Source organism: Heterocephalus glaber, unplaced genomic scaffold (genome assembly GCF_053883595.1).
Source record: "Heterocephalus glaber isolate CG9 unplaced genomic scaffold, H.glaber_assembly_v1.0 deba00000071, whole genome shotgun sequence".
NCBI classification, from domain to species: domain Eukaryota; kingdom Metazoa; phylum Chordata; class Mammalia; order Rodentia; family Bathyergidae; genus Heterocephalus; species Heterocephalus glaber.
In genome coordinates, this window is record NW_028258137.1 from 32,416,972 (window position 1) to 32,433,104 (window position 16,133).

At 33.3% G+C, this 16,133-nt stretch overlaps 1 protein-coding gene across 14 annotated transcripts in view; it reads right to left on the reverse strand.

Annotated features, from left to right (window-relative positions):
* Chd9 (chromodomain helicase DNA binding protein 9) overlaps positions 1-16,133 on the reverse strand; it is a 246,276-nt gene that overhangs the window by 75,600 nt on the left and 154,543 nt on the right. For all 14 annotated transcript variants that reach the window (XM_013073316.3, XM_021260909.2, XM_021260908.2 and 11 more), the window contains 5 exons: positions 14,853-14,939; positions 14,499-14,636; positions 8,206-8,327; positions 4,660-4,903; positions 799-975 (listed from right to left, as the gene is read on the reverse strand). In XM_013073316.3, the coding sequence (XP_012928770.2) occupies positions 799-975; positions 4,660-4,903; positions 8,206-8,327; positions 14,499-14,636; positions 14,853-14,939 (768 nt within the window). The remainder of the gene's footprint in view (positions 1-798; positions 976-4,659; positions 4,904-8,205; positions 8,328-14,498; positions 14,637-14,852; positions 14,940-16,133) is intronic.

The window sequence follows — 16,133 nt, forward strand, 5'->3', positions numbered from 1 at the left end:
ATAAAAGTACAAATAATTATAAAGAGCAAAATAAGAGGTACCAAGATGTAGAAGGAAAAATTAGGGATAGGAAGGAAAAGCAAGCAGAAAAGAATTAATATATATTGTGTACATGTATCAACTTTCCATGATGAATGTAATCACTATATACTGAAAACATGTACCTAATAAAAATTTTTAAAAATTTAAAAAACAAAATTCCATTATTATAACAAATGTAAGTATACAGAATTGTACACAAACTTTATCTTTCTATTGTAAATGATCTGAATAATGCAACTGATGAAATGACTATTAAATAATTTATGACTTGAAACTTATGGACTTATTTTCTTTGCAATGATACACATCTACAAAAGTTTCTTTTTTTCAATTTCAGAAATTACTAGAGCTTTTTGGAAGAAACAGCTAAAACTTTTAAGTGCCAGAAAACTAGAGATTTTTTTCTGTAACCAATTAAAAAAAAAAATCTCATCACCACTAGGCTCTAGATATATCTACAACTTTAAATTTTTTCTAAACAAGTATTTTGCAGGCCATAGTGGCACATGCCTGTAATACCAGCACTCTGGGCAGCTGAGGTAAGAGGATTGAAGCCTGAACCAGCCTAGGCAATCTAGTGTTTAATAGGGCACTGTCTAAAATTTAAAAAGCTGGGGATATAGCTCAGGTACTGGGTTCAATCCCAGTACCATCCCACCTTCCTTCCCCTGAAAAGCGTTTTTAGCATTAACTATCAGACTGTCCATTTAGCTAGAAAATGAAATTAAATCATAGTGATGATTTTAAATTACTCACCAGATTCATGAGTTTGAGACCTTCTAGAAGCTTACAATTTTTATTTTTTAACCTATGTGCTTCGTCAATAATCACACATCGCCATTCAATTGCGTTAAGCTCTCCACAGCCTCCAAGAATCATTTCAAAAGTGGTGATGATAGCTTGGAATCTGTAAGCTCCTCGAATGATGCGTCCCTTGAAATGATAAAACACAACAATATGCTATAATATCTTAATTATACACTTTTTTCCTGCCAAACAGCATAAAAATATATCTAATGACATTTGTTATAAACCATTTTCCACTGAAAGTTTTACATATGCAACCACAGACACTCCCTTAAAAGGAGTTTTAACATTAAAACTGTAGTAGACTGCTATGTTTTCAATAATGCTGTCAAAAGGCATGACTTCATATTTATAATATTTAAAATTACAGAAGAGGAGTGTGGTGGCACATGCCTGTAATGTCAGCATTCTGAAGGCTGAGTCAGGAGGATCACAAATTTGAGACCAGCTTGAGCTACACAGTGAGTTCCAGATCAGCTTGGATTGTGAGGTAAGACCCTACACAACCAAACAAAAATAATAAAAAGTGTTCTTTGGTAAATGTTTCAAGAAAAATTTAAATTAATTTAAAATTTTAAAACTCTAATAATTTTACATTCAAATAAGTAATGAATATTAAGTATGGTCATCCAAATTTTTTTTTTTTTTTTTTTTTTTTGAGACGGGCTCACTTTGTAGTTCAGGCTGGCCCTGAACTCATTATGTAGTCCAGGCTGGCCTCAAACTCAGGCAGTCCTCCTGCCTCTGCCTCCGGAGTGCTGGGATTACAGGCGTGAGCCAACAAGCCCGGCTATCCAAATAATTTAGTAAGCAAATATTTATTTAGTGTTCATGTGCTGATCTCTGTTCTAGACGCTGAAGATACATCAGTAAACAATTATCCAAGTGGAACTTATATTCCAATTATCTTAATGCAGGACCAGCCAGTAAGAAAATAATTTCTTTAAAAAATTAAAAAAAGGATATAGAATAAAAAGTATAGGGTCAGAGGCAACCACTGAAATTTTACATACAGTGGTTACTGAGAAGTGACACAGGAGCCAAGATCTGAACGTGAGGGAAGAAGCTAAGTTGACATCTAGATATGAGGAAGAGAAAGTATTCTTGGTAAAAGTACCAAACACGAAGGTCCTAAGGCAGGAATATCTTGGTAATATTCAGATAATAGCAAGAAAGCCAGAGTAAATGAAATCCAGTGATTAGGGGGTGGGGTGGTGAGGCAAATAGTATAGGAATTTGAGAGTTGTGATAAAGACTCTGGCTTCTTTTCTGAACAAGAAACTATTGAGATTTGGGGAAAGATATTTTAAAAGAGTTCTCTGGCTGCTTTGTGCAAACAGTCTGAAGAGGCCAAGATTACAGAGACAAGTTAAAAATTTGTTATAATAATTCATCACTGGAGGTTATGAGAGGGGATGATTTTCGATATACTGTACTTTCAAGTTATAACTAACAGAATTTCCTAAGTATGGAGTAAGATGAAGATTGAAATTTGAAAATAAAAATTTTAGCTTTACTGTTACTGTTTGCTAACATGAAGAAGTTCATGATTTTGGTTTTGTACATGTTAAGTTTGAGATGTTTATTAAATATGCCCAAGTGGAGTTGTTCACTAGGTATTCACATATGAATCTGGTATTTAGCAAAAAAATTTAGTTGGTGATATTGATTTGGGAGTAAGTAATACAGATGTAATTTAAAGTTGTGTATATGAATGAAACTTTTGAGGGAATGAATATAAACATAAAATAAGTTTAAGACTGAGACCTGGATCACTGTAAAGTTTAGATACAGGGTAGATGAAAAGGAATTGGTAAAGGTAGCTTAAGAAAAAATAAATGGTGGGTCAGGGATTTGGCTCAGTGGTGCTGTTGACTGCCTCACAAGCGCAAGGTCCCGAGTTCGATTCCTGATACCAAAAAAAAAAAAGTGGTGATGTAACACACCATGAAGTTCAGGAACCTAAGTAGAGACACTGTTTAAATGAGATTAAAAAACCCTTTTATATATTAAAAGAATCATTATGTATTCTGACTTAGCTTTTAATTTTTAGATTAATTCATACCAATTGCATTCAATGGCCACTAGGCTGAATAATAAGTGTTCCAGCAGAATATTATTAAACATAGGCATAAAGTACAAATATATGGCCTTTACACAGCTCTGAAAACCCTGGGATATATTCAAGCAAGGTATAGCATAGTGTTTAATAAAAAGGGCTCTTAAGTCTGACTGACTTAGGTGTATTAATCTCAGTTTTGCTCTGTGGTTTAAGGGTAATCTATATAATACATTAATATTCTCATATATAAAAATGGAGAAAAATTATCTATTTTATAAGATACCATTACAAAGATTAAGTGAAACAATATATGAAATTATTAGTGTAATACTCTACAAATATTTGTGATAATTAGTTTTATTATTATTGTAACCTGTCTCAGAACAATTGGGAAATGCAGAAGACACCGAGTCACCCCGCTGCCAACAGGCAGGAACAAAATCTTTGTAAATAAGAATGGAGGGGTTGAAGGGAGGGCTGGGCAAGGGTGAAAAATAAGAACCAAGAGAGATTATGTAAAGGTGCAAATTTCCAATGATGAATGTCATTATATTGTATACCTAAAAATGTACCAATGATTAGAATGAATAATCGATAATGTAAAATAGGAAGAAAAGGTCCAAAGGGGTAGGGGTAGTGGGAGGGGCAGGGGAAAGGAAAGAAGGGAAAGGAAAAATGATGAGAAATGGAAAAAATGGAAATAAAGTCTTTGTAAATAGGGAAGGGTGGAGGGCATGAAAGGAGGGCTAGGAATGGGGAAAAAATAAGAACCAAGATGCATTATGTAAAGGTACAATTCCCAATGAGAAATGTAATTGTGTTGTATACCTACAATGTACCAATAAAAGAATTTAATACATTTTAAAAAAAAATTGGGAAAATTTTAGTACAGTATTAATATTATTGTGATTTTAATCTATTTGATAACTTGAGAATAATGAAGAGGGGCCGGGGATTTAGCTCAGTGGTTCTGGCGCCTGCCTCACAAGCACAATGTCCCAAGTTCGATCCCCGGTACCAAAAAAAAAAGTTTGGGCCTGGGATTTAGCTCAACAGTTTCACAGCCTGCTGCGCAAGCGCAAGGACCCGAGTTCAATCCCTGGCACCAAACAAAACAAAACAAAACAAAACAACGAAAAAGAATGAAGAGCAGAAGACAATATTCAATCAATATAAACTAAAATAAAATTGTAAAAATTAACTCTAAAAGTTATTTCTATTCAGCTTATTACATGAAATGCCATCTTTTGAAATTTATATCTTCAGTTTTAATATTAGAATCTATAACATCATTACAAATATAACATTTCATATACATTATTCAGTTTATACATCAAAAACTCAGCTTTTTGGCAACCATACTTATGCCCAAATCACCTCCATAGACATTTAGACCCATGGTATTCACTGAAGATTTAAACATAAAAGTAAAAGAAGAAAAAGTAGCATATGACAGATTTCTAGAAACAAATTTAATGTGTGTGTTTGAACAATTAATAATTATTAGTAATTACTATATTTCTATAAATCAGCATACTCCATTACAAAAAAATATAGCATTAAACTGAATTTTGTCATTGCTTTTTTTAGCTACTATAATTTATTGTAAGATAAATATGATGAATGAAAGAACTTAATATAAGACTTAAGTATGCAATTAAAACATCCCAAATTTGACAGTAATTGGTATGTAATGCTTAATTTTTTATTTCTCATTTGTTAAACAAGCAAAATCAATAGCAACACACCTGTGAATCCCTGAAGTACATCTCATATTGCTGTATCATCTGTCTACTAATCAGGCTCCCATGATAAACTACAACGTTAATATCAGTCCACGTACGAAATTCTCTCTCCCAGTTTGCAATGGTAGAAAGTGGTGCAATAATCAGGAAAGGTCCTCTTATACCCGTCAGAAGGATTTCGTAGAGGAATGTAATTGATTGAATGGTTTTGCCCAGACCCATTTCATCTGCTAAAATGCAGTTTCGTCTGAAATAAACAAATATATCATCCATGCATACATTGAAATTATCTTTGTAATATAATGTTTTTAAAGATAAAATATACAATAAAACCAAAGATTAAATAAAACTACTTGAATTTATAAAAACATAAAAAGTTACTGAAGGGCAGAGTAAATTCATGATTACAATATTATTATAATCCTGAAAAGAGAAAACTAAAGATTTTTGTAGCTCCAAAATAAAGGTATTACCCATAAAGTGTTTGACTTTTTATTTTTTATTTTTTGGGGTTTTTTCTGGTACCGGGGATTGAACTCAGGTCTTTGAGCTTGCAAGGCAGGCGGCAGAACCACTGAGCTAAATCCCCACCCCAGTGTTTGACGTTTAAAAAGAATGAAAAAGCAAGAGCAAGGCAAATATTTATTCAGGAAGCAGTTATTAAATACCTTCTATTATCTCAGGACAGTATGAGAAGATGGGATACAAAAGAAATAGAACATGTTCTCTGCCTTCCAGGGACTTGTATCTATTAGAGAAGCCGACATGCAAATACATACATAAATAGTCATGCAAAGTGCTATTGTAGAAGCACAAGTATAGCACTGGTTTTCAACCTTAGCTGTGCATCCACAAAGTGGCCTGGGGATTTAGCTCAGTGGCGCAGCACCTGCCTCACAAGCCCAAGATCCTGAGTTTGATGGGGGTGGGGGGGATGATGGACGGGGACAAAGCTGAAAAAACAGATACCCAAGTCCCTCCCTATACATTCTGATGCAAGAGGAGAATCAAATCACCTATCATTCTAAAATAAGCTCCACAGATGACTGATATGTTGGTCAGTGAGGATTCAATAGAATAAAGTTTGTCATAGAAACACAGAGGAGAAAACAACAAACTCTGGATAGAAAAGATGAAAGAACTTCTGCAGAGAGGAGGTCAATTATTTGTAGGATTTTGCCAGAGGGCAAATCAGTTGAGCAGAAGTGTTAAAATCATGACCAAGTGGGAGACCAAAAGTTATTTAATGTAGTTAACAGGAAAGTAAAGAAAGGAAAAATCCGTGATATAAGTAGGGGTCATAAATAAAATACATTAGGCATCATGTTTTTCTGCAATGGAAGTTACTAAAAAATCTTTAAAGAAATCCAATAAAGCTAGGTTTGTACTATAGGCTTTATTTTGGTGCTATTATGGATAGTATAGAGTGATGTGACTAGAAGTTGAGATAGTAACTAGGAAAAGTATTTTGTGCAGAGAAGAAAATGTGAACACGTGGTCTGAGGAAAGAGAATGAGTTAGAATGAACTGGCCTTGTCACCAACTAGATGTATGGAGTAGAAGATGACTGCCAGATTTCAGTCTGGGTAACTAAATGAATTATGTTCTTATAAATCAAGATGAAAAATATGGAGGAAGAAGAATTTATTATGTAAGAAACAGGAAATAAGATTAATTATGACTATGCTGTGTTTAAAGAATTGTTGAGTTGGACATTCAGGTAGCAAAAGGTAAACAGTAATATAGGCACAGAGTTTAAGATTTAATATTATTGTTTAATGTGGGCCTGGGGTGTAGCTCAGTCTTAAAGTGAATGCCTACTATGTGTAAAGCCCAATGTTCAAACCCCAGCATGGGGTAGAGGTTGGGGAGTGGAGAGGGAAGTCAATGTAGGTGTGGGGTAGGAGTTACGGGTGAAGTCATGAGAGTCGGGTGTAGAGCATGGTTGTGGAAAAACAAACATGTAATATGAGAAAAGAGCTAAAGAATATGGGGGGGGGCGTCTAAATAAGAGAAAAAGGAACTAGCAGTTTATTGAAAGTAACACCTACTGAGGTAGGAGAGCTAGGAGACAGTCACAAGGTGGAAGCTGATTGAGGTTAGAACAGGGGGACAGTTTAAAGGAGAAGTGGCAACTTCTTACCAGTGAAGCAGAGAGTAAGATAGGGCTGAAGACAATCCCACTGATTGGAAAATTAAGAGTTTTAGGGAATAGAAACAAGGTCTAGATTACAACAGGCTAAAAGAGATGAGGAAATGGATGAGAGCAACTCCAGGCTATTCTACCTAGAAATTTGCCTTGGAAGTTACCAGGAGATCTTAAAGTAGCTAGAGGGAAGGCAGAATCAAGAAAAGGTCATCTTTTCTAGATAGGTAAAGCCCAAATTTGTTCATAGATTTAAGAGATGGCAATAGTCTTCAGTGATAGCTTAAAGACCTAAAAGCAGGCTAACTGATGGAAATTAAGTTCTGAAAAGACTGGAGACTTCATGTGAAGAGTTCAAGTGGCCTGATGAATCTTGGTCTCAAGGAAAGCTTTTCAAACTTCTGATACATAAAATTAGAGGTAAGAATGACTACAGATAGAGATATACTTGTAGCCTTAGATATGAAGGCAGGAAAGAATTTTGAAGAATTTGAAACCTATCTTCTTTGGTTTTCTATGATGTAGTCATACAACAAGAATGAAAGGTTAGGGTTGTGATAAAGGAGTTGAAGAAAGTGGTAGAAATTTGAAACAGGCAGTTTAGAAAATGGAGAAATGATGAAGGGCGGTAAGTTTAAAGAGTTAACCATTTTACCCGGATGAGTCTCTTGGGAAGAAAAAGATAATTAATATAAAAAAATAAACCAGGGGAGGGAGCACCGCTACAGGTCATTCCCACACTATCTGATTCACCATTACTAACAGTAGTAACTCAGAAGACTCAGATAAGAATTAAAAACACAGAGAAACAATTGCTACTGTGTATGCATTACTACAGCTCATTTTAATTTTCGTACTATTTTTTGCTTCTTTTGAAATTATGTTTCATCTCATTAAAGAACCTGAGATTTGTTCCATAAAGCATTTTGAATGATTTGAAAATAAATAATAGCAAAACAATAACTCATTACTATGTTCCCTTTAAAAAAATTTTATTTCTTACTAAGTGCTGACTTATTGCATTAAAGAAATACATTAAATAATAGACATATAATTCCTACAAGAGTAATATGCTCAGAGTAAATTAACTAGAACCAATTACTGACTGGTATAAACTGATAAGTTGAAAAACATTCTTTAATATAAATGTTTTAGGACTCTAGGAAAGTTATTTCAAATTTAATTATTAATCAACATACCTCTGACCAATACACATTTAAAGGAAAAAAGTGCAGTCTATGTCATGAATTATAATTTACATATTTGTCTCAGTTAACTTCTGTTAAAATTATGAAAACTTCATGATGATAATAATGTAACAACATCAGTATCTATTTTACTTAACATATTTGGGCAAATATTTAAAAAATTTCTTTATTTTTCTGTTAAAATATACCACATACCTATTGTACCAATTGAATAAGAGCCAGTTGAGTCCTTCCAGTTGATATTCCCTGAGTTGATTGCCATTTTTATAGTCCCTGGATTGATCAATTTTCTTCCAAATATTAGAGGGAGGACGGTCCTTTGTAGAAAAGTAAAAAGTGAATGATGTATATATCACGTCTAATATTCCACACAATTTACTACAAAAAGCACTGCTTTTAAAATACTCTTAGATGCCTAACAGTGTACAGTGTTATTTAAAATTTTATTTAACATTTAAAGATTAAATTAATTCTACTCAGACACTTCAGGAAAATGAGGAGGAAGGTTTACTTTCTAGTTCATTCTATGAGGCCTTAATATATTAGACAAAGAAAAGACATTACAAAAGAAACCTCCAGTTTAATATCCCCCATGCATGCACAGAGGTACAGAAATTCTTAACAAAATTCTTTAAAAAAAATTTTTTAAACAGAATTCTGATCAAATGGAATCTAACAAAATATACAGGAGGTAATATATCATGAAAAAGTAATGTTTTGCCAAAATAAAATGTGGGTTAAAATTCAAAGTTAATGTTGATTAACAAATTTAAAAACGCAAAATGATAATCCTGGCAGATGTAGAAAATGTATTTGAAAAAATTCACCATCTGTTTCCAATAAAGCTCTTATCAAATTTTGAGTAAAAGCCAAAACTTCTTCAACCTGCTAGAGTATATCTATAAAAAAAAGTCAAAGCTAACATCATACTTAAAGGTGAAAAATAGTGTCCCCCAGAACAGGAATAAAGCAAAAATGTCCGCTGTGACCATTTCCTATCAACACTGTAATGGAAACTCTAACAAGCATAATCAAATGAGAAAAAGAAATAACATCAAGATTGGGAAGAAAGAACTAAAACTCTTTTTATTCATACAAAACATAGTATGTCCATGTAGAAAATCCTGTGACATCTATAAAAAAGCTAAACTAAGTGGTGATTTTAACAAGGTTACATAATATAAGATCCATCTACAACAATCAATGGTATTCCAGAATCATGGAAAAAATTAAGTTTGTGAACTGAGGTACCACTGTACATTTTAAAAAACAATTTTTATTTGCACCTAATATGAAATTTTTAGAAATAATCCTAACAAGTTTACAAAACCAGTAAATTAAAAACTATCTACAATCTAATCAAAATCTCATCAAGGATTTTATAGAAATTCACAAGCCAATTCTAAAAGCATATGGGAATACAAAGTATCAGAAACAGCCAAAATAATGTTGGGATGAGGAGTAGAAATAAAGTTGAAAGACTTACACTGACTGAATTGGAGAACTATAAAAGCTGTAGAAAAAATACTATGCAGAATGGACATGAAGATATAGAAAAACAGACTGGTGGAAAAGAATAGATAGTTCAGAAATACATTCATCAATTATTTAGTCAAGTGATTTTGCTAAAGTTGGAAAGGCAATTTAGTACAAAGAGACTGAGAAAAAAATTGCATACCTATGAACAAATAGTTTTTGATTCATATATTAACTATATAAAAAAACTAATTCAAAATGGATCAGTCCTAAACATTACCTAACATTACAAAATTTCTGGAGAAAAATCTTGTTAACTTGTGTTACATAAAGATTTCTTAGATAAACGAAAAGTATGATCCTAAGGAAAACAAAGATAAATTGGACGGCAAAACTAAGAACTTTTGCTCTTGTAAAGACAACGTTAAGGTAATAAAAAGGCAGAGTGGTGGGATCACACACCTGTAATCCCAGCACTCTAGGAAGCTGAAGCAGGAGGCTTGCAAGTTCCAGCTCAGCCTGGGGAACTTGGTGACTTTGCAAGACCTTGTATCAAAATTGAAAAAAAAAAAAAGGGGGCTGGGGATTTAGCTCAGTGGTGCTGCGACCTGCCTCACAAGCACAAGGTCCCAAGATGATCCCCGGTACTAAAAAAAACAAAAAAAATGCTGGGGATGTAAATCAGTACAAAGCTCCCCCACACTTCAAAAAAGATAATGAAAAATGCCATAGATTGAGAGAAAATATTTGCGAACTATGTATCAAACAAATGACTTTGATGTAAAATATGTAGGAAACTCTTAAAAGATCTAATTTAAAAATGTCAGATAAAAATTAGGCAAAATATTTGAAAAAACACTTTATTAAAGAAGTTATAATAGTGGCAAATAGGCATATGAAAAGACATTCAATACCATTAATCACTAGGGAAATGCAAATGGAAGGCACCATGTCACATCATTATGTACCTCCTACAACTACTAAGTTTAAAAACTGAACACACCAAGCGTTGGCAAGGATGGAAAGTAACAGAACTAGTAAATACTGTTGGTGATAATGTAATATATTATCACCAACTAGAAAAAAGTTTGGTAGTTTCTTAAAAAGTTAAACATATACCTACCATATGACCTCACCATTCACTGTACTCATTGTATCTAGAGAAATGAAAGCACAAGCTTGTGCAAAGTCACTTGTAAACTAATGTTCACAGGAATTTTTTCTAATAGCCAAGAAAAATACTCATCAAGAGGAGAATGAACAGTACTTCTCAGTAATAAAAAAGGTATGAACTATTGATATATGATATAAATCTCAAAATATTTATGGCTATGAAAGGCATTACAATAAAAGAGGATACATAAAATAATAGAAAATGAAAATAACTGATGGTGTCATAAAGATTACTAACTCCCTGGAAATGGTAAGTGGTATAAAAAGAAAGAAGATTTGGGAGAAAAGGATTACAAAGACACATGAAAAGAATTTTGAAGTGCTAGTTCATAATCTTGATTATAATGATGGTTTCATATGTCCAACTCATCTATCTGTACAACATAAATGTGTGCGATTATGTCACTCCAATCTCAAAAAAGTTACTTTCAAAAAGGATGAATGATCCTTAACAGATTACTTGATATGTATATATATAATATGTTTCTTTCTTTCTTTCTTTCTTTAGTTATTTATTTGGTACCAGGGATCAAACTCGGGACCTTGTGCTTGCAAGGCAGGCACCAGAACCACTGAGCTAAATCCGTGGCCTCTACTTGACATATTTTTTAAATTGACTACACATATTAACCAGGAAAATAATTAGGCAGCCTGGTTGAACGTTTAGCAACTGCTACCTTTGCTTATCTTTAAGAATCATTATGGGGCAAGGGATTTAGCTCAGTGGCACCGCGCCTGCCTCACAAGTGCAAGGTCCTGAGTTTGATCCCCGGTACCAAGAAAAAAAAAATCATTACGTTTCAGGGCCCAGAGTTATTGATGAGCAGATCAATTCAAACCAGCTATATCCAAGACACCCATTTCACTGTTCTAACCCCATTGTTATAATTCTGTTTGCATACTAAATGATACATTCCTGAGTGCCATGACCTTAACCAGAATGAATCATGCAAGGAAAAAAAGCCGTTGTTGCCTGAACTTCAAGACCTCTTCTATCATTTCCAGAAGAGACATGAACCTTCCTCCCCTTTATTAGCCTATCCTGCTACCTCATTTTTTTTTTTTTTTTTTTTTGAGACAGGGTCTTGCTATTTAGTTCAGGCTGACCTTCAACTTCCGGTGATCTTCCTGCCTTAGTCTCCTGAGTGCTGTGCACTACCACGCCTGGCCATTCCTCATTTTTAGAAATTCTATTATCTACGGCTTCCTCAACTTCAAAGGGTTGAGAAATTGATATGAGAGGTCAGGGTCCAGTTTGTACATTATTATCTGGCCAGTGAATAAACTTGTGCTATTAAAAAGCAACTATTCTTTTAGCTTCACAACACTCAATGGAAAAGGATCTGTTCTGGGGGAAGTCTCTCCCCTACTACGGGAACAGGGAAGGACAATTTGTGAGTAACACTTTTTACATAATGTCACTTTGATATTCATGGTACAAAGTATTTTTTTCAAAAAAAATCTAGAAGCATATAGGAATAACATTATAAGTAATATATTTACTTACATATATAGCTATATATAATCAAATATGACTATTCCTCCACAGGAACAAAAAGCTGCCATGAATTTATTCTAAATAGAATTCACTCTAGCTAAGATAAAACTCTCTGGAAGTGGCTGGATAGGTGGAGAAATAATATTGTCCTATCCCCAAATGTAACAGGGGCTAGATATCAATAGGATAAATAAGTTTCTGTGGGGTAGGTAAAAGATTCCCTATTGTTTTCTGCTTTAAAATTACATATTTTTATTAATGAACAAAATTACAATTCTAAAAACTGGCAAGATGTCTGGTGACTATAAATGAAAAACAAAACATGCTATGAGCAAACAGAAAAAGCAGGCTACAAAGCTCTGCTGTTACCTAATACCATCCAAGCTTATTAAAACCTTGTTTTTTGGTTGGTGCTAGAGATTTAATTTAGGGCCTTGCGCATGATAGAGAAGACCTCTTCTACTGAGCTACAGTCCCAGCCCAAGAAACAATTCTTAAATAATAGCAAATTAACATTAAAATAACTAACATATAATATTTTAGTTACTGCTTAGAATAATTTTCATATTAAATAATATCCCAAATAAGCTTTTCAGCAAAACAATAATGAAAATTTCATTAGTGTTGGACAGGGAAAAATTTCATTTACAGAATGTCTACAAATACTTATGATTTGTATGCTATTTTATTTAATAATAACAACAAACTAGTAAAAAGATCACTCACCTACATTATTTAAGTATGACAGACTAGCAGTTATTGATTTTATATTATTAAGGTGATTAATTCTATTGGTTGAGCTCCATTTACCAAGGATAAAACAATGTATCTGAAGCATCTCAAATTTTTAAAAAGCTTGAAGAGATTCTGATACGCACCTCTATAGACAACCACTGATCTAAACAAATAGCTTAGTTCAGTGATGGTGAACCTATGACATGTATGCTGCTGCAGGCTGTTTGTGTCATTGAAATCTCTACAAGGTTCGCCATTATTGGCTTAGTTGATGAGGCCAAAGGTTAGGTTACCATTACAGCTATTATGGCTTATAGCTAGATGTCTCCCAAAGCTTCATGTGCTCCTAGGTGGGAGTTTTAAGGGAAGTGGGTGGATCACAGATGTGAGATATAGGTCACTGATGTGAGTTAACTGAATTAGTGCACTGACGGGATTGGCACAGTTCTGGATGTGGATGGTGGATTTACTGAAGAGGGAAGACCCGCCCTTGGTATGGGTTGCACCAACGAATAGGCTTAGGGCCTGGTTGGAATAAAAATGTTAAGAAGAAGGATGGTTGCTGCTTCCTGCCTGCCCTGCCATGAATTATTTCTCTTCTGACATGCTGCCCTGCCTTGGAACCAGTAGACTATAAAAACAATAATGAGGGCTGAGGATTTAGTTCAGAGGTTCTGCCGCCTGCCTCGCAAGTGCAAAGTCCTGAGTTCGGTCCCTGGTACCAAAAAAAAAAAAAAAATCAGTAATGTATTCAAGAGGATTGGGGGTGGGATAAGGATGTTATCAATAAAATATTAGTATTTCTAATTATCTCTAATAATATTCTACATAAAAAGTTCTTCCAAAAAATAAAGCTACTCTGGAGCTGAGGACCCAGCTCAGTGACAGAACACTTACCTAGCATTTGTAGAACCTAAGGTTCAATCTCCAGCACTGAAGGAGGGGGGAAAAAAGCTACTATGGAAGTAGATAAATTTTATGTAATTTTGGGAGAAATAACTGGTTTATAGAAATAAAAAAAATACAGATACATTTTTTCCTTGAGTGGAGAATTGACAACACTACAGTAAAGCTGGAACTAATAGATTTACATAAATGATTTGAAAGAGATGAGGAAAATTTTAAATTCAGAAATGAGGTAGAACTGTTAAGTGAAACAACTTTTCTAGGGGTAATGTGGAAGGAAATATTTATCAATACTTATCAAGGAAATACATAATGCATTCTGACTAAGCAATTATATTTCTAATTTGTCTCATAGAAACTGTTACAAGGGCTTAATGTTTAATGTATCACTGTTTATGATAGCAGAAAAAGCCAATTTCTCATAACAGAGTAGCTAAATTAATATACATGTGCCATTATGTAGCAGTTAAATAAAATACAGAATTTGGTACCAAAAACTAAGTTAAAAATTCAAAGTTAGGGCTATGAATGTAGCTCAGTGACAGAATGTGTGTCAGCATGCTTGAAGCCCTGGGTTTAATTCCCAGCACCACACACACACACACACACACACCCCCAACCAAAAACTATAGTTCACATTAATCCTACTAAATAACAAAATGTAAAGATTTTTATGAAGCTGTCTATGATAGGTTCTTACCAAATGTCTTGTGTCAGGCCTTGAAGCTTGCAGTTGTTCAAATTCTTCTATTTTTGCAAGATCTACATCTTCTTTTAGTTCCCACGTACTATCTTCATATGGTAATGAGCACCACTTTACTAAGTAGTAAATAACAGGCTGCAAAACATTTTTTTTGTTTTATCAATTTGAAAGAGAGTAGTAAGAAGTATTTTAAATAGAGAATTGTTACAAAGAGTTTAAATACAGTAACCTATATCAAAAAACAACAAATTCAGGATTTTTTAGTATTTTCAGACTACAATTTGTAAAAATTTAATATTTGGAAGATTTTGGGTTTTTATTAATTAAAAAATATTTTTCTGAAATATTTACCTCCCCAGTGTCCTTATCTTCACATAAAGAGACTTCTAATATTCTGTCTACTTCGACGTAGTCTGGGTTAAACGGTTCTTCTTCCATCTAAATTAAAAAGTAACTTAATTAATATATGACAAAGTGGAAAGACAGAAATAAAGATATATTTACTAGTGTTTCACTACAGAACAAACACATCAGTTTGATTCCAATTACATTTCTAATAAGTGGAATTCTTACAGCTTAATCGCTAAAGACATTTAGGAAATTATGAACATTATAAATAATAAAACTATTCAAATAAGATATTCTAGAAGTCGCACAGTGCCAAATCCAATGAATGAAGACGAACAATAATGTTTTGATAAGCCTGCCTTTTTATTGGAAGGTTTTCAGCACCAGCATCCACTATATTTTCTATCACAACACATAAAGACACTCATGAAAGAGGACTTCCAGAACTGCTTTAGAAAATAGCAAATACAGTATTTTGAGAGGAATTAATGGCCATGTGTGTTTTGCTGCAATAATTTTTTAAAAAAATTTAAACATTAACTGTATTTTTGGATCACTATTTATACAATCTTTATCAAATATCAAAAACTCAAAAAAAAGGAAGAAATTTTAACACTTAAAGCAAAATAAAAGATTTACATAGCTTTTATTTAAGTTGTACTTGAGTCAAGAGAGGAAATTAATCTTCATGAAAAACTAAACATTATAAACTACTTCTTCATATTAAAAACTTCTTGTATTAGTAGGGCTAGGGTTAGAACCCAAGGCCTTTTGCATCTGTTAGGCAAGTGGTCTATTACTGAGCTACACAATCTTAACCCTTACCTAAATTATTCTAAAATCTTCAGCTTATTAGGAAATTTGAAACAGAATGAACAAGTAAAATATTGTTGAGGCATGGGAGGTCCTCTGAGCACTCATAAATAAATAGTTCATTAGAATCATTGCATTTTTGAGGTAGTTTTAATCACAAAAGAAACACCAATAATTTCATGATAAATAATCTGGTAGGTACCATCTTAATTTAGTGATCAATTTAACTACCTATTGGTTCAATACAAAACTATGGGGCAAACAGGTATGATGTACCACCTGATACGATTAACTGATAAGGATAAAGTATCATTTAAGTGGTATTCTTTTTATAAAAAATAGATAGCATGAATGAGGAAATAACATAATCTCAAAGAGAGACATTCTACAAAGTGAATGACCTGTATACTCCTAAAAAATGTTCAAAAAATGAAAAACAAACATTAAAAAAGACACAATAACGAAATCAAC